Source organism: Procambarus clarkii, chromosome 92, assembly GCF_040958095.1.
Source record: "Procambarus clarkii isolate CNS0578487 chromosome 92, FALCON_Pclarkii_2.0, whole genome shotgun sequence".
In the NCBI taxonomy this organism is placed as follows: Eukaryota; Metazoa; Arthropoda; class Malacostraca; order Decapoda; family Cambaridae; genus Procambarus; species Procambarus clarkii.
In genome coordinates, this window is record NC_091241.1 from 9,363,011 (window position 1) to 9,383,128 (window position 20,118).

A 20,118-nucleotide genomic window follows, 5' to 3' on the forward strand; every position below is an offset into this window, starting at 1 on the left:
TTCGATCTGGTTCGTAGTGTTGCTAATCATTTTCATAATCATATTTCATTTAGAACAAATGTTACAGAGGGTTCGAGGATTTTTTTTTTTTACATTAAATGTATTATATATTTATATATTGTTACTATATTCATGCGCAACGTTGTGGACCTCAATCTTTCCTGGTATGAGAGTTGGATTAATTCTGGGAGAATTATTGTTGCTGTGCGTTGAGCTATTTCCATGTATACGGTGACAAAACTGTGTAAGACCATGTATACGGTGACAAAACTGTGTAAGACCATGTATACGGTGACAAAACTGTGTAAGACCATGTATACGGTGACAAAACTGTGTAAGACCATGTATACGGTGACAAAACTGTGTAAGACCATGTATACGGTGATAAAACTGTAAGACCATGTATACGGTGACAAAACTGTGTAAGACCATGTATACGGTGATAAAACTGTGTAAGACCATGTATACGGTGACTACACAGTGTGTAAGACCATGTATACGGTGACTACACAGTGTGTAAGACCATGTATACGGTGACTACACAGTGTGTAAGATTTTCACATACAGTACAAGCAGTTTGGCCTTACACATTCAATTTTATAGATAATATTGTATCAGTCTGTCCAAAGTTGGAGGCCAGACACTTGGGGCCAGCCTCACCTAACTTTGCACGGGGAGTGGTGACGGGGAGGTGACCATCAATACTTCCCTTAAAAAGTGAGCAGCTCCTATGGTGACCCCACGAAATCGGTGGAAGGTGGCAGCCAGAGATCCGAGACTTTCTTTACGATGACAGACCCTGTAGCTGCACAAATGCAGGTGTACCTAAATGTTTTAATAATAATAAACAAAATAAGTGCCAGAGTCGCCCCAAACACCAGGTCAGGAGCAGGGCAAGTAGCACTGGCTATGGTGAGCCCGTAGTGGACTTACCTGGCACAGGAACGGTGCGTGCATCCTAAGGGTGTTGGAGGAAGGCTACAGAGGTATATAATGAACCCGTCCTCTTAAAAATAACGTCACTTTTGGCTCGTATGCGCACTATGGGCAAATTTGGACGTAATTTGAAATGAAATCGACTCACAAAAGTGACGTTCTGTTCCGTTTTCTATTTGAGTCGTCCGGCCCACGCTGAGAGGCTAGGAGAGGACACTTTAAATTAACGTTTTTCATAACGTTTTGAAACTTTATGAGAATTTCCTGCCCACCTAACCTATCAGAGGACCCTTAACTTACTGTTGTTGAAAAAAAAAATCCCAAATTTATTTTCATTTTTTTTCATTTTCAAATTACGTCCAAATTCGGCCATACGGGCAAACGGCCAAAAGTGACGTTCTTTTTAAGAGGACAGGTTGATTGAATGGGTTCAGGAACTGGACTAGAAATGTGCTTTGAGTTAAGCAAGTTACAGTAGTGCTGAACTAGTGTTAAATATTAAATCTTTCGTTCTGTTCCTTTAACGTTCGCGTTCTCCCATATATGTGAATTGATTTGATGAAAAATGAACTTCTGGTCTGTGTTGACCAGCGCTGTCGGGTCATTGGGTAAATAGCTTCGGCTACCTAATGACTTTTAGCAGTCTGGTGGTCACGTGGTCAGAGTACTGACCTCGTCAGTATATGATATATAATATATATATATATATATATATGTGTGTATATCACGAAAATAAACACGTGATTAAGAATGTGACAATGTCAGACCACGGAGGAAAAATGAAACAGGAAATTTCCTTAAGTACTTTCGTATATTAAATACATCTTCAGAAGGCACCTTCTGAAGATGTATTTAATATACGAAAGTACTTAAGGAAATTTCCTGTTTCATTTTTCCTCCGTGGTCTGACATTGTCATATATATATATATATATATATATAATATATATATAATATATATATAATATATATATAATATATATATATAATATATATATAATATATATATAATATATATATATATATATATATATATATATATAATATATATATATATTTATAATATATATATATATCATATATAATATATATATATCATATATATATAATATATATATATATGATATATATATAATATATATATCATATATATATAATATATATATATATCATGTATATATAATATATATATATATCATATATATATATCATATATATATATATTTACTTCAATCATCAAGGATTCGAACTGTGATCCGAAAAATAAAGGGTGACGTTGCAACCCGTTCTCGCAAATTTAATAAGTCAATATTGACTTATTAAATATGTGCATAGGTGACATACTTAACATAATAGCTACCCTTAAAAAGATTCATAGAAAACACCGACCTTACCTAACCTACTTAGTATGTTAAGATAAGCATCTTATTGCTTCGTAATTACAATTATTACCTAACCTATAATAGGTATAGGTTAAGTAATAATTGTAATTACGAAGCAATAAGATGCTTATCTTAAGATACTAACAAGGTTAGGTAAGGTCGACCGTGGCACTGGAGCACAATGTGGGCTCAGATATCAACAAAAGGCTACTTGATGTGAGACTTGATCTGCGGCTGCTAGTAGACTTTACGGGGGGGGGGGGGGGAGGGGAGCCTTGAGGATGGGACAAATCTAGGAGGAGGGTTCACGGAGAGACTTGAGGAGGTGAGAGAGTGTAGGAATCGTATGGAGGTACCAAATCGGGAAGAGAAGCTTCGAGAGGAGACACAATGAAGGAGGCTCCACGACGGGATAGAAGGAGGGAGGCTCCGGGAAGGGAGAGGAAGGAGGAGTCATGAGGGAGACTCTCCATGAGGGGCCAGAGAGAAGGAGGAGGCTTGAGGCTGGGATATAGAGGAGTGGAGGAGCCTTCAGGAGAGGCCGACAAGGTCGACGTACAGAGGCAGCGGTGCGGGGAGCCTGAGTCACAGCTGCCAACCCCGCCGACTCCCGGAAACCCACATGAGCTGGCTCGACTGTCACGGCTCACGCATGCCGCCGCCACCTCTTGCTAACTTACACCCCCGCGCTAACCTATTACCTCGCGTCTCAAGCAAATAACCACACAGCTTTATTTCATATGTTTCACTGCTTATACCGGAGACCATGCGGGGGATCTGATAGTTGATAGCCTGCATTTACCAGTGAGAAGTTTATGTTACTACTGCTCGGTCTTTGAGTGTATTAGTAGAGCATTGTACTGGGATGTGGGAGATTTTATGCAGTTGCTTCACTGAAATATCCGAGTATGTATTATGATTTATACATGTAAAGCTGTTTGTTGCAAGGTATGCGAGGTGGAGATGTGTTGGCAGGCCTGCCGCCCCGCGCACTGGCGTCTCGCGGGATTCGCTTGATTTACTGTTGTTCCTAAAGCCTCTTTTGCCATGTATATTTTATTGACCTACTTTGATGATATTTTGATCAATGTACTAGATAGCGGTGCTTTAAATGGGTGTGATCAGAGGTTCGTAGAGGCGTAATTTGGAATATTCTTTTAAAGGGGCCAAAATACGTCTTTGTATTTAACTGTTGTGGTTTTTCAAGGAAGTTTATAAACAATAGTTCCTGTTGTCTTCTGCCACCATGACTGAATCATGCCTGTGACGCGCACCTCGTCCCCACCATACTCCATACTGCATGCACTCACCTAGTTAAAAAAAATTTAAATTTTGCCCCGAGGGGCGAGTTTATTGGGCAGCGCCACTCATCTTGTGAGTGGACACACCGCCATAGCAGCATGTACAACACTCCCCAATAGGAAGAAAACCCGCTGGGTTCATTTGAGTTGCGGGGGGGTCGAGCTTCATCTCTTTAGTCCTGCCTCTCAACTGCAAATCAACTGGTGTACAGATTCCTGAGCTTATTGGACTATTATATCAATATTTAAACTGTATATAGTCTGCTTCCACCACATCGCTTTCTAGTGCATTCCATTTATTAAATACTTTGACATTGACAAAAAATCTTTTTAATATCTCTGTGGCTTGTTTGTGCACTCAGTTTCCACCTGTGTCCCCTTGTTCGTGTTCCACCAGTACTAAATAGTTCTTCTTTATCTACCCTGTCAATTTCCCCGAGAATTTTGCATGTGTAATCATGTAGAGTTTGATAAGCATTACCCTGGCGGGAGCCGGTCGGCCGAACGGACAGCACACTGGACTTGTGATCCTGTGGTCCCGGGCTCGATCCCAGGCGCTGGCGAGAAACAATGGGCAGAGTTTCTTTCACCCTATGCCCCTGTTACCTAGCAGTAAAATAGGTACCTGGGTGTTAGTCAGCTGTCACGGGCTGCTTCCTGGGGTGTGGAGGCCTGGTCGAGGACCGGGCCGCGGGGACACTAAAGCCCCGAAATCATCTCAAGATAACCCTACTAGTTATCCGTAGCTTGGCATCGGATTACAAGCAAGACTAGCAACAAGTGTAGAGTTTCCAATTAACACTCGATGAAAAGGGGGCGAACAGTTAAGGATGGGTGCCCAGTCAATCTTCCTCAGTTTGACGTGAGACGAGTGTGTGTTTTGTGTTAATGGGGAGCGTCTGTTTGCACCTAATTTTTTTTTTTTTACGTGTATTAATTTTTTTACGTGTGAATATGTATTTACTACTTGTATTTACTGTTTGTGTCTGCAGAATCGAGCTATTAGCTCTTGGGTCCCACCTTTCTAACCAATCAATCCCAAACCAAATCAATCAATCTGGATGGGCACCCAGTCAATCTTTTTCCTCTATTATATCTACTACATATATGTTTATCTTTACACACACACACACACACACACACACACACACACACACACACACACACACACACACACACACACACACACACACACACTTAGGGAAGGTCAAAACGCTTAGGCTTGACAGTAGAACGACAGTCTTGCTTCCTGCAGTTCAGCGTTCAATCCCCGACCGTGCAAGTGGTTAGGCACTATTACTTCCCCTCATCCCATCCCAAATCCTTATTCTTTTTAGTGAGAAGGTGGTGGAGGCCAAGACCGTCAGTAGTTTCAAAGCGTTATATGACAAAGAGTGCTGGGAAGACGGGACACCACGAGCGTAGCTCTCATCCTGTAACTACACTTAGGTAATTACACACACACACACAGCACAACTAGGTGAGTACACACACACACTCGAGGGATGGGATATGAAGCGCTGAAGGAACTGAACCTTATGACACTAGAAAAAGGAAGGGAGAGAGGGGATATGATAGGAACGTATAAAATACTCAGGGGAATTGACAAATTGGAAATAGATGAAATGTTTACACTGAATAGTAACAGAACGAGGGGACATGGGTGGAAGCTGGGAACTCAGATGAGTCACAGGGATGTTAGGAAGTTTTCTTTTAGCGTGAGAGTAGTGGAAAACATGAATGCACTTGGGGAACAGGTTGTGGAAGCAAACTCTATTCATAATTTTAAAATTAGGTATGATAGGAAAATGGGACAGGAGTTATTGCTGTAAACAACCCATGACTGGAAAGGCGGGATCTAAGAGTCAATGCTCGATCCTGCAAGCACAAATAGGTGAGTACACATCCGCAGGAAGCAGCCCTATAACTCCCAGGCAGGTACCTATTTACTGTTAGGTGAACAGGGGCATCAGGTTGAAAGAACCCTTGCCCATTTATTTCCGCTTCCGCCGGGAATCGAACCCAGGTCATTAGGACTACGACCCCGAAGCGTTATCCACTCAGCCGCGAGACCCCTGAGCTAAGTTCTGTACTTACCTAGTTGTGCTTGCGGGGGTTGAGCTCTGGCTCTTTGGTCTCGCCTCTCAACTGTCAATCAACTGGTGTACAGGTTCCTGAGCCTATTGGGCTCTATCATATCTACACTTGAAACTGTGTATGGAGTCAGCCTCCACCACATCACTGCCTAATGTATTCCATTTGTCTACTACTCTGACACTGAAAAAATTCTTTCTGATGTCTCTATGGCTGATTTGGCCACTCAATTTCCACCTGTGTCCCCTTGTGCGTGTTCCTCCCGTGTTACATAATCCATCCTTGTCAACCCTGTCAATTCCCCTGAGAATTTTTTATATGGTGATCATGTCTTCCCGAGGTCTCTTGTCTTCCAGCGACGTGAGGTGCAGTTCACGCAGCCTTCCTTCGTAACTCATGTCTTTTAGTTTATCTCCCATTCGATATCCTGTGTCTGGCCTCCTGTTTCCTCTGCCTTGTTTCATTACCTTACATTTACTTGGGTTGAACCTTAATAGCCATTTGTTGGACCATTCATTCAGTTTGTCTAGGTCATCTTGTAGCCTCATACTATCTTCTTCTGCCTTAATCCTTCTCAGAATTTTTTGCGTCATCAGCAAACAGTGAGAGGAACGAGTCTATACCCTCTGGGAGATCATTTACATGTATAAGAAACAGTATAGGTCCAAAGACCTATGTGAGACCTCGTGAGACTCCTCTGGTGACTCCTCGCCACTCTCAGACCTCATCACTCACAGTGACTCGCTGTCTTCTGTTGGTTAGGTACTCCTTAATCCAATGGAGTACCTTCCCTTTTACTCCTGCCTGCATTCCCAGCTTGTGCAACAGTCTATTGTGTGGGACTATGTCAGAGGTTTTCTGGCAATCACAAAAAATGCAGTCTGGCCCACAATTCAATTAATCCTGTGAGGCATGACTTGCCATCCCTGAACCCATGTTGATGCTGCGTTATAAAGTTCTTTCGCTCCAGATGTTCCACTAGCTTTTTTTTGCACAATCTTCTCCGTCATCTTGCATGGTATGCAAGTTAGGGACACTGGCCTGTAGTTCAGTGCCTCCTGTCTATCCCCCTTCTTGTATGTGTGTGTGTTTCCTTATGACTATGGGGAGTGAGTTATAGCATTGTTGTTGTTATAGATTAAGCTACTCGGAACAAGTTGCAAGTAGCACGGGCTATGGTGAGCCCGTATTGAACTTACCTGACACAGGAGCGGTGCTGTGTGTCGATTTACAGCGCTTGGACCCCGCCTCTTAATTGCCGGGTGTGTGTGGTGTATCTATCCCTGGTTGTCTAAGGTCTCCTCAACCAGTTCTCGCCCCCACCCCACCGCGCCTCTACCCCCCATCGCGACCCCCCCCCCACCCACCACTCATGTAGCACAAACGTAAATCTGTATTTATGTTTGTAGGTTAGATTAACATTTTAAAAGCACTACAATCACCTTCTGTGGTTGATTGTTTAATAAATCACTGAACTATATGTTTAACAGATCTCTAACCCTGACCATGGAGGACAGAAGAAAATGTACATATGCTGGTTAGCATTGTAAATGTGTGGCCACGTCTGTGGTAGAAAATAACAATAAAAAAACTCCATCGTCCAACTCAGTCGTTAACGCATTTATTTTGTCTTGTATTAACAGACTGTTCTAGTCCAGTTTTATCTCTCAGTATCTTGTATGTTGTGGTCAGGGCACTTCTACATCTTTTCTTTTACAGTGTCTTCATGACTGCAGGGACGCGTGGCACCGAAGTCTATCTAGATGACTACACTTACTCATGGCACCATGCCGGTGGCTGAGCGGACAGAACACTGTACACGTGGTCCTGTGGTCCTGGGTTCGATCCCAGGCGCCGGCGAGAAACAATGGGCAGAGTTTTTCACCCTATGCCCCTGTTACCTAGCAGTAAAATAGGTACCTGGGTGTTAGTCAGCTGTCACGGGCTGCTTCCTGGGGGTGGAGGCCTGGTCGAGGACCGGGCCTCGGGGACACTAAAACCCCGAAATCATCTCAAGATAACCTCAAGATTCGTCACGTTTATACGTCATGGTCACCAACGTTACAAATGCATCCTACTGTGGAAAGTAAGTATCCAAGTAAGTATCCAAGGCCGCCAAGTATCTGCGTTTTGTAAGCATCGGAGTCGATATGTTAGGCGGGTTGCTTGGGTTTGTACGTGTCAGGTTAGGTTAGGGAACGTGGCTACCTTACCTTACCTTGAGGTTACCTTGAGGTGCTCCCGGGGCTTAGCGACCCCGCGGCCCGGTCGTCGACCAGGCCTCCTGGTCGCTGGGCTGATCAACCAGGCTGTTGGACGCGGCTGCTCGCAAGTAAAGAGAAGAGGTTGGCCAGACACTGTTCTTGTGGTCACGCATATCATGCTTCCATTGTCATTATGTTGCATTTATTGCCTTGAATTCTAGGAATCATTAAACTATCATTGCTTTTTGCAACTTGGCCAAGAGTTGCAGTACTTTTAGTAGTCCTCTGCATCTTACTACAGTCATCCTCTATATTTACATTATCCACTGATATTGACTTATATGTCTACTTTCTTCGTTTGGTCGTTTGATAAAACGCCATTTTATTATCATTAACATCTTTATTGACAAAATTAATTACAATTTTGCCTAATCTGAGGATTATGAGTCTTATTAAAGTGAGGATAATGCTGGTATTCACTGTCACGCAGGACAGAGGGTCATACATAAGACAATAGGTCTAAACTGTAGGCTGAAGTACATATATATCATGGTTACAATCAATGTTTTAATGTATGGATAAAACCACAGAAAGGTTCTAGGATTATACCTCGTGGATCGCCCCCTGTTGCCCCTCTTCACTCCCGCTTCTCTCACAGTGACGCTCTGTTTACTGTCTGCTAGATATCCTCTCACCCAGTGTAATGGCTTCCCTCTTACCCAACACTGTTTTTACATCTACAATATGAGTCCCGGTAAACTCGGGAAAGGCGGTGATAATGCTTTTGTCTCTCTCTCTCTCTCTCTCTCTCTCTCTCTCTCTCTCTCTCTGTCTCTCTCTCTCTCTCTGCCTCTCTCTCTCTCTCTCTCTCTCTCTCTCTCTGTCTCTCTCTTGTCTCTCTCTGTCTCTGTCTCTTTCTCTCTGTCTCTCTCTGTCTCTGTCTCTTTCTCTCTCTCTCTCTCTCTCTCTCTCTCTCTCTCTCTCTCTCTCTCTCTCTCTCTCTCTCTCTCTCTCTCTCTCTCTCTCTCTCTCTCTCTCTCTCTCATCTTCTCCTATTCATTTACAGTTAGTGACTGATAATCTCTCCTCTACAGTTTTCAAGAATTTTCCATTATGATACTTGATATTGGTTTCCTGTCTTATTTTGACAATGGAAGACAAAATATATACAGTATATATATATATATGTTGTCTGCCTGTCACCGGCAAGTCAGTTACATCTCATCAACAAGTTAGGTTAATGGGGGAAAATGTGCTCCGTCCTTTTGCAAATAATTTTTGCACCACACAGCTTATTCATTTTTTTTTTTTTTAAAAAAAAAGCTTATTCATTGCTAGTGCTTAACACCAGCCAATTGTTATATAGTTGTTACTGTTGCAGGAGTATTGATTAACATGTGATATAACTTGAGTGCTTCCTGCATACCCTTAAGCACGGGTGTCATCAACTTGTTGATGCTGGCAGCTTTCATCAACTTGCTTCTTTCTGAAGACGCTCCATGCAGTACTTAAATTATTTTCTCATTTCCCTGTGGTCTGCTAGCAGCCACACACACAGCCACTCCGTGACTGTCTCTTCACCGTCGTCCATGTCATCTGGCCGCGCCAGCAGGAAATCGACGGTAAAAAATGAGGGTTCCTGTCACGGTTGATGCGTTCTGCGGCAGATTTTCTTGGAGCGGAGGACGGACTGGCGAGGTAATGTGTCACCAGGTACACTCTCTCACATCTCCCTACACACACACACACACACTCCCTGCTGCTCTACTCCCACATATATGCCTCCCCACATCTGTATACACACACACACACACCACACACACACACACACACACACACACACACACACACACACACACACACACACACACACACACACACACACACACACACACACACACACACATATATATACACATACCAAAAGTCAGTCAGCACTGTATCCGACTCGCTGAAACCAAATCAGTTTGGTTTGATGGTCTCTCGTAGGGTCCAGGAGCAGCCAGCCGCTCAAGCAGCACGGGCGTACATTGCCAACATCTCTCATCAAAAGTCTCTGATCAAACTGGACTTTAAAAAGGCCTGTTAGATGGTCAGAAAAGGTGCAGTGCTTCGTGTTATATCACTTCCGTCCTCTTGACTCATTCGTGCTCGCATGCTACAGTGCCGACTCTGGTACTTTTTGGTGTATAGGAAATCACGTGAAATTGTCCAGCAAGATGATCCCAGAATTCATCTTCTTTTTCGTTTAGTCATGAAAGAAATCCCCCGAGAGTTTGTCCAGTGACTTCCTCATCTGCTTTTTGGACGATGGCACCATAGTTCACTGTAAAGATTCTATCTTGGAGGAAATCAGGAAAAGACTTTATCTTGAGGTTATCTTGAGATGATTTCAGGGATTTGTAGTGTCACCGCGGCCCGGTCCTCGACCAGGCCTCCACCCCCAGGAAGCAGCCCGTGACAGCTGACTAACACCCAGGTACCTATTTTACTGTTACGTAACAGGGGCATAGGGTGAAAGAAACTGCCCATTGTTTCTCGCCGGCGCCCGGGATCGAACCCGGGACCACAGGATCACAAGCCCAGCGTGCTGTCCGCTCGGCCGACCGGCTCCCGGTTTACGTAAAGAAAGATGGAACACATAATTCGTGACATTGATGCTGATAATGTATTTGTCTTCTCAATAGATGCCTACGCCACAATAGGCTAACTTGGCTAACCTGGCGCCTGACAGCTGGGTGGACAGCGCTTCGGATTCGTAGTCCTGAGGTTCCGGGTTCGATCCCCGGTGGAGGCGGAGACAAATGAGCAATAATCTTTCTTTCGCCCTGATGCTCCTGTTCACCTAGCAGTAAATAGGTAAATGGTAGCTAGACAGTAGCAGCTTCCTGGGGGATGTGTAACAAAAAGGAGGCCAGGTCGAGGACCGGGTCGCGGGGACGCTAAGCCCCGAAATCATTTCAAGATAACCTACTTTTTGAGATGGGCCCCATCTTACAAAATCCCAAAGCTTCAGGAATATGCCCTTTGTCTGAAGACTATGTTAGAAATCATTGTGAACCTTCCACTCAATACGCCCAACCACTTGGGCTGAACGGTAGAGCGACGGTCTCGCGTCATGCAGGTCAGCGTTCAATCTCCCGACCGTCCAAGTGGTTGGGCACCATTCCTTTCCCCTATCCCATCCCAAATCCTTGTCCTGACCCCTTCCAAGTGCTATATAGTCGTAATGGCTTGGCGCTTTTCCCTGATAATTCCATCTTCCCTTCCATCTTCCACTCAATACTTGAGGTGGAAGAAGACCCTACCGATCAGACTCGGTGGCTTTGGTGTTGAGGCTGCTACCCGGATTGCTGTTAATGAAATGATTATACATTGGTTAAGTTTAGATTTAGAAAAGCAAAAACTGGTCCGGAAATAGGATTGGAGATGAAGGGATCAAGTTACCTAACAGCTTCAAAGACTCTGGAGAGTTTGAAGCATCAGTTAGACAGTAAGATGAGTGGTTGAGTACGTGTGTGTAAATAGGAGCTGCTACACGGGAGCCACCAACATCTTTCCCGGAGAGTCCTGTATTCTAAGGTTCAGCTTCAACACCATCTGGATGTTCTCTTTTTAACAGTAAATGTCCTTCCTGCACTGACTATAGCTGCTACAACTGGATTTACACAGCAGCTGTGTTATGCTACAGCTGTATTTACACAGCAGCTGTGTTATGCTACAGTTGCACTCTCACATCAGCAATATTTTTGGTTTTCTCTTGGTTCAAATGGTTGAATATACAATTAGGGTTTTGCTACACTGTTACTGAACCAATACTTATATACCACCATCGACGACAATGTTACCCTGTTTATATGTTATAGGCCTAGTAGTAGTAGTAGTAGTAGTAGTAGTAGTAGAAGCAGCAGCAGCAGCAGCAGTAGCAAGACGATTGGTAATGCCTGTGAGTGTGTACCTGAGCGCCAGAAAGCCAACCTGTCACCCCAAAACACGCCCACGTGTCGTCTAGGTCTCCAGGGGCAGGTGATGTTTACATTTATTTTCGCGCGTTACCGTGAATTTTGATGATGTGGCGGGAGAGTCACGTGACCCCTGGAGGGGGTGGGAGAGACGGAGGGAAGGTATATAAGGCCCGCGGCGGCAGTCAGCTGATCACTCTGGTTGGAGCATCGGTGGCGTACACGTCGATCTGCGCTCTCAGCTACCACACCCGGGCAACACCTATTTCAATTGTACAATTAGTTTAATCACGTTTACTTTGAGTTAAACTTGTGATTATATCTGCGTACTACAGAAGGAGACCGGCTGCTGTGCTTAAGATCAATATATACAACTGCTGATCATTTATTTTGACGTTTGAAAGCCACTTTCTTCATCAACATGGTAAGTACATGTTTTTATTTTTATGGGTAGGTCTTGACGCGATAAACCTCACACACACCTCGCGGCTGAGTGGATAGCCCTCGGGGGTCGTAGTCTTAAGGGCCCGGGTTCGAATCCAGGCCGAGGCAGAAACAAATGGGCAGTTTCTTTCATCCTGATGTACCTGTTCATCTAGAAGTACCTGGGAGTTAACCAGCTGCTACGGGCTGCTTCCTGGGGATGTGTGTGTTAGAAATATATGTAGCAGACAGCAGACATTTTTTTTAGAGGAAAATAGATTGGTTAGAAAGGCGGGGTCCAAGAGCTAATAGCTCGATTCTGCAGACACAAATAGTAAACACATACAGGTTACGTATATATATGTGGACATTACGAGAAACTTCAAGGATATTTAACTAGCAGACATTTAAATGTGTTATCAGGAATGTTGAGCAGTGTTAAAGAGAGTAGGGAGAGCCATCCGGTGGCGTTGTGGACAGCTCCCCTCATCCCTCCCTACCCATACTGGCCCAGGTTTGACCCCCGGGGCACGGAGGCACAACTGGGCACCCATCCTAAATTGGATCGTTACCTGGCTGTAGCCTGATTGACGGGGCCTTGCTACAGGGAGAGTTACTAGGATATAAGGTTGCTACAGGGAGAGTTACTAGGATATAAGGTTGCTACAGGGAGAGTTACTAGGATATAAGGTTGCTACAGGGAGAGTTACTAGGATATAAGGCTTAAAATGAGCTGTATGGAAGAGATACCTCAAAGCATGATTGCGATGATTTCGGGGATCAATGTCCCCGGGGCCCGGTCCTCGATGTTAATTTAAGAGGACGCAGAGGTCATCTCCGTTCCTCATCTGTATAAAAATAAATGTATATATATTACCTGTCCACGCAATGCTGAGAAACTTGATAATTTATGTAATATACATTCATATATTTTGTTTACAATATAAACGTTGAAGTGAGAGAAGAATACAGTTGCGTGGAAAGTGATATGAAATGGGAATTACATCACAGGCCTGAATGAACTTCGAAAAGATGGTAATCTAGAATGAAATTGAATTCTGACGGTAGAAAGGCCAAGAGGTTGTTGATTTAGCGAAGGAACTTGTTAAATCAAGCTGGTTGAAGGGAAGGTGTGTGAAGGCTGGGTACAGAGACCGTAGAGTGGGCGTCCCATCCGGCCACCACCACCGGCTCCAACCGGCCACGCCCCGGGGAAAATGTAGCATCCTCCAAAAAAGACGAATCACCAACGGATTTTAAAACCTACCTAACATATCCTAACAACAACCTAACATAAATCTTGCGCAAACTAACATAAACATCAGCTCAGCTAAACCCAACCCAGCCTATCATCAGCTAACCGAAACGCTATACGTATTAGTGGCTTTAGGTATTCTATGTACTAGCTCCATCTATAAATCCAACAGTATGTTTGAAACTCATCTTCTATATATATGTACTTTTTACCTGAATAAAAATTTGAATTTGAATCCACCCTAACGTAACGGTATATCGGTTCTGACCATCAGAAAATGAGCTTTGTCGGACTGTGCGAATTGACCAAACCACTTTCTCCATGAATATACAGTAACTATGAATACTTGAGAGTATATTTTAATCTTGGATTGTGTTGAGGTTTAAAGTATCCTTGCTATTGTTGTGGTCTTAATAACCCTGCCATGGTTGATAAGGCTCAAGCCCAACCATGAATCAGACCACGCCCTCGTGGGGGTAGTGTTGTTACAGTGTTACTGGTAGTGTTAGTGTGTTACTGGTAGTGTTACAGTGTTACTGGTAGTGTTGTTAGTGTGTTACTGGTAGTGTTACAGTGTTACTGGTAGTGTTGTTAGTGTGTTACTGGTAGTGTTGTTGCAGTGTTACTGGTAGTGTTACAGTGTTACTGGTAGTGTTGTTAGTGTGTTACTGGTAGTGTTGTTGCAGTGTTACTGGTAGTGTTGTTAGTGTGTTACTGGTAGTGTTGTTAGTGTGTTACTGGTAGTGTTGTTGCAGTGTTACTGGTAGTGTTACAGTGTTACTGGTAGTGTTGTTAGTGTGTTACTGGTAGTGTTGTTGCAGTGTTACTGGTAGTGTTACAGTGTTACTGGTAGTGTTGTTAGTGTGTTACTGGTAGTGTTGTTGCAGTGTTACTGGTAGTGTTACAGTGTTACTGGTAGTGTTGTTAGTGTGTTACTGGTAGTGTTGTTGCAGTGTTACTGGTAGTGTTACAGTGTTACTGGTAGTGTTGTTAGTGTGTTACTGGTAGTGTTGTTGCAGTGTTACTGGTAGTGTTACAGTGTTACTGGTAGTGTTGTTAGTGTGTTACTGGTAGTGTTGTTGCAGTGTTACTGGTAGTGTTGTTAGTGTGTTACTGGTAGTGTTGTTAGTGTGTTACTGGTAGTGTTGTTGCAGTGTTACTGGTAGTGTTGTTAGTGTGTTACTGGTAATGTTGTTACAGTGTTACTGGTAGTGTTGTTAGTGTGTTACTGGTAATGTTGTTACAGTGTTACTGGTAGGTTAGTGTGTTACTGGTAGTGTTACTGTAGTGTTGTTAGTGTGTTACTGGTAATGTTGTTAGTGTGTTACGGTAGTGTTGTTAGTGTGTTACTGGTAATGTTGTTACAGTGTTACTGGTAGTGTTAGTGTTGTACTGGTAGTGTTAGTGTGTTACTGGTAGTGTTGTTAGTGTGTTACTGGTAAGTGTTGTTCCAGTGTTACTGGTAGTGTTGTTACAGTGGTTACTGGTAGTGTTGTTTACAGTGTTACTGGTAGTGTTGTTAGTGTGTTACTGGTAGTGTTGTTAGTGTGTTACTGGTAGTGTTACTGGTAGTGTGTTAGTGTGTTACTGTAGTGTTGTTAGTGTGTTACTGGTAGTGTTGTCTACAGTGTTACGTGGTAGGGTTAGTGTGTACTGGTTAAGTGTTGTTACAGTGTTACTGGTAGTGTTGTTAGTGTGTTACTGGTAATGTTGTTACAGTGTTACTGGTAGTGTTGTTAGTGTGTTACTGGTAGTGTTGTTAGGTGTTACTGGTATGTTGTTACAGTGTTTACTGGTAGTGTTGTTAGTGTGTTTACTGGTAGTGTTGTTAGTGTGTTACTGGTAGTGTTGTTACAGTGTTACTGGTAGTGTTGTTAGTGTGTTACTGGTAATGTTGTTACAGTGTTACTGGTAGTGTTGTTACAGTGTTACTGGTAGTGTTGTTACAGTGTTACTGGTAATGTTGTTACAGTGTTACTGGTAGTGTTGTTAGTGTGTTACTGGTAGTGTTGTTACAGTGTTACTGGTAGTGTGTTACAGTGTTACTGGTAGTGTTGTTAGTGTGTTACTGGTAGTGTTGTTACAGTGTTACTGGTAGTGTTGTTACAGTGTTACTGGTAGTGTTATGGTTTAGTGTGTTACTGGTAGTGTTGTTACAGTGTTACTGGTAGTGTTACAGTGTTACTGGTAGTGTTACAGTGTTACTGGTAGTGTTACAGTGTTACTGGTAGTGTTACAGTGTTACTGGTAGTGTTGTTAGTGTGTTACTGGTAGTGTTGTTAGTGTGTTACTGGTAGTGTTGTTAGTGTGTTACTGGTAGTGTTGTTACAGTGTTACTGGTAGTGTTGTTACAGTGTTACTGGTAGTGTTGTTACAGTGTTACTGGTAGTGTTGTTACAGTGTTACTGGTAGTGTTGTTACAGTGTTACTGGTAGTGTTACAGTGTTACTGGTAGTATTGTTAGTGTTACTGGTAGTGTTACAGTGTTACTGGTAGTATTGTTAGTGTTACTGGTAGTGTTACTGGTAGTCTCTCCCTCAGGCAAGAGGATGCCCAACATGGCCGCCTCTCCCTGCACTTCTAGGAATAACTGCTTCATAATTTGTTCAAAATTCTTCCCTGTCTAGACTTGTGTGTGTGTGTACTCACCTAGTTGTACTCACCCAGTTGTGCTTACGGGGGTTGAGCTTTGGCTCCTTGGTCCCGCCTCTCAACTGTTAATCAACAGGTGTAGAGGTTCCTGAGGCTACTGGGCTCTATCATATCTGCACTTGAAACTGTGTATGGAGTCAGCCTCCACCACATCACTGCCTAATGCATTCCACCTGTTAACTACTCTGACACTGAAAAAGTTCTTTTTAACGTCCCTGTGGCTCATTTGGGGACTCAGTGTGTAAGTGTTCGATCTGTGAGTGTACTTACCGTGATGCACTCAGCTAGATGGGCTTGTTTACTCTTGCTCGTGGCTTTAACAACTCGCGAGGTATTATCAAGAGTGTAAGGCAAGAGTTGTGGCCCCAAGAGTCACGTGGCTCCAAGAGTCACGTGGCCCTAAGAGTCACGTGGCTCCAAGAGTCACGTGGCTCCAAGAGTCACGTGGCTCCAAGAGTCACGTGGCTCCAAGAGTCACGTGGTCCTAAGAGTCACGTGGCTCCAAGAGTCACGTGGCCCCCAAGAGTCACGTGGCCCCCAAGAGTCACGTGGCCCTAAGAGTCACGAGGCTCACGAGGGCTCATCCCACCCAGGATTTAAGCCCAGTTTTTCGACCATTAGTTGTCCAGTGTAAAGACTTCTTATAGTATAATAATTTAAGACTATCGAATTAGCCTCGATCAGTTTCCCTGATCGAGGAAACACTGTAACAACACTACCAGTAACACTGTAACAACACTACCAGTAACACACTAACAACACTACCAATACAGCCTACGTTACCCGAAGTAAAGAAGTTCCTTTTGACCAGACCACACACTAGAAGGTGAAGGGACGACGACGTTTCGGTCCGTCCTGGACCATTCTCAAGTCGATTGTGACCGCACAATAAAGAAGTTCCTCTTGACTTCTCTTAGTCCCAATTGTATCTCCTCTTTCCATATGTTGTTTCCATATATATATACCTTGCCCTAAACGCTATACATATTAGTGGCTTTAGGTATTGTATGTACTACCTCTACCTATAAATCCAACATTATGTTTGTAACTCTGCATCTATGTATGAACTTTTACCTGAGTAACATTTTGAAATTTGGATATATATGCCACAAGCATATATGCAAATGAAAACTCCACACCCCAGAAGTGACTCGAACCCGGACCTCCAGGAGCACATTGCAACTGGTGTCACGGTGCCTTAATCCACTCGACCATCAGTGACCGCACAATAATTTAAGACCACTGATGGTCGAGTGGATTAAGGCACCGTGACACCAGTTGCAATGTGCTTCTGGAGGTCCGGGTTCGAGTCACTTCTGGGGTGTGGAGTTTTCATTTACATTATATATATATATATATATATATATATATATATATATATATATATATATATATATATATATATATATATATATATATATATTTGTCCAAATTTCAGGCAGTTCCCCAAATCTAGGTATAAATTAAAGACTAACGCAAGGGGACCACACAGTGGTGGAAGTGGGTCTTCTAGTACCCATGGAGAGATCTTGACAGGATCTGCGGCTTTCAACACATCCAGTTCCTCTAATTGTTTGCTTCCTTCTTCCTGTGTCACGTCTACTTCGATCTGGGGCAACGTTGATTCTAGCTTTTAAACTTCCTGGAAGCTTTTATTGAGTTCTTCGCACACTTCCTCGTGGTCTTATACATATATTATACATAATATCTTCTCTATATTTATTAACTTTTCTTCACTTGAGAAAGAAGTTGTAAAATTAACTCTAAAAGTTTCGTTGACCGGTTTTCGGTTCGAAAAGTTTCGAGGGAGCCGGTCGGCCGATCGGACAGCACACTGGACTTGTGATCCTGTGATCCTGGGTTCGATCCCAGGCGCCGGCCAGAAACCATGAGCAGGGTTTCTTTCACCCTATGCCCCTGTTACCTAGCAGTAAAATAGGTACCTGGGTGTTAGTCAGCTGTCACTGGCTGCTTTCTGGGGGTGGAGGCCTGGTCGAGGACCGGGCCGCGGGGACACTAAAGCCCCGAAATCATATCAAGATAACCTCAAGATAACCTGACCCAATCGTCATTTTCCCAGCTTCAAAGGAAGAGTTCAGGCGAATAAAATTTGGCTGTTGTTTTAGATTTAGCTAATTAGAACAAAATGTTATGTAGCACGGGCTATGGTGAGCCCGTAAACTATTTTGGCTGGAAGAGCCGAATATATAACCAAGATTGAGGTGAAGTATCACGCGAGCCAACAGGTCCAGTGCAGCTTACCAGACTGTTGTGTCCCCATGATGGCTGGGGCAGTATGTCGGGTGTTGTCTGACTGTGGGTGTGTGTGACGTGTCTCCTCCATCCCCCATCTTCTATTGTCGCTCTCTCTCTCTAATGTTTTAGTGTTGTTTGTGAGGGGTTATCTTGAGATGATTTCAGGGCTTTAGTGTCCCCGCGGCCCGGTCCTCGACCAGGCCTCCACCCCCAGGAAGCAGCCCGTGACAGCTGACTAACACCCAGGTACCTATTTACTGCTAGGTAACAGGGGCATAGGGTGAAAGAAACTCTGCCCGTTGTTTCTCGCCGTCGCCTGGGATCGAACCCAGGACCACAGGATCATAAGTCCAGTGTGCTGTCCGCTCGGCCGACCGGCTCCCTATCTCTGGTGATGATCTGATTGTGTGTATACAGACCTTAATGGGGCCTTGTTGTTTGTGCATTGTCCAACCCGTTCTCGCAAATTTAATAAGTCAATATTGACTTATTAAATATGTGCATAGGTGACATACTTAACATAATAGATGCCCTTAAAAAGATTCATAGAAAACACCGACCTTACCTAACCTTGTTAGTATTTTAAGATAAGCATCTTATTACTTCGTAATTACAATTATTACCTAACCTATAATAGGTATAGGTTAAGTAATAATTGTAATTACGAAGCAATAAGATGCTTATCTTAAGATACTAACAAGGTTAGGCAAGGTTGGTGTTTTCTATGAATCTTTTTAGGGGTATCTATTATGTTTAGTATATCACCTATGCACGTAGTTAATAAGTCAATATTGACTTTACGAATTTGCGAGAACGGGTTGCATTGTCACACGCCTTGAAGGAAATGTTGTCTTGTCTATATATTGAGATCTTTGGTACTGGCAGTCCCCAAGCGGGCATGTGTTGACATAGACGACCTTCGTCTTGTGCGAGGTGTTTGTTGTCAGCAGAGTTCTTCCTGGGGCCAGATTCACGAAGAAGTTACGCAAACACTTACGAACCTGTACATCTTTTCTCAATCTCTGGCGGCTTTGTTTACAATTATTAAACAGTTAATGAGCTTGAAGCACCAGGAGGCTGTTTATAACAATAACAACAATTGATTGGCAAGTTTTCATGTTTGTAAACTGTTTAATAAATGTAACCAAAGCCGTCAAAGATTGAGGAAAGATGTACACGTTCGTAAGTGCTTGCGTAACTGCTTCGTGAATCTGGCTCCTGGTCACGTTGGGGGCCGTCTTGCTCTTACAGTATATTATTAACTCAATCTTCTGGTTGGTGTCGTAGGAGCTACTTTTCTATCAGTAGTGTCTTTCAGGACTCTTTGTTTTGCGGGCCGCGGGAAAAGGAAGTTCCTGATGAATGTTTTAATAGGCCAGCATGGCGGCTGGCCTTCCTTTTAATGATCTCTTCGACATATCCGGTAGACTATCCTTTATTAATCACGACCTACGCTACCGAGCACCTCGTCAACCTGCTTGCAACTGGAGCTGTGTGAGAACACTGTTGACACAGGCACCGACAACACTCCACTTGTGTCACTACTAGCATTAAGGCACATTTTTAAGTTGGTTTCCTGAGACAGCCTATAGTCCCTTCCGAGACTTATCTCAGTAAGCTACCCACCTTCACTCGCCACTCGTAAGTGATTCTT

At 43.5% G+C, this 20,118-nt stretch overlaps 1 protein-coding gene across 2 annotated transcripts in view; it reads left to right on the plus strand.

Moving 5' to 3' along the window:
* The first annotated feature begins 12,069 nt into the window (after positions 1-12,069).
* The window catches only part of LOC123775084 (tubulin alpha-2 chain), a 65,985-nt gene continuing 57,936 nt past the window's right edge, over positions 12,070-20,118 (plus strand). Inside the window, exon 1 of one of the 2 annotated variants that reach the window (XM_045769931.2) lies at positions 12,070-12,302. In XM_045769931.2, the coding sequence (XP_045625887.1) occupies positions 12,300-12,302 (3 nt within the window). In that variant the 5' untranslated portion in view covers positions 12,070-12,299. The remainder of the gene's footprint in view (positions 12,303-20,118) is intronic. The other variant, XM_069319307.1, reaches the window with a different exon arrangement.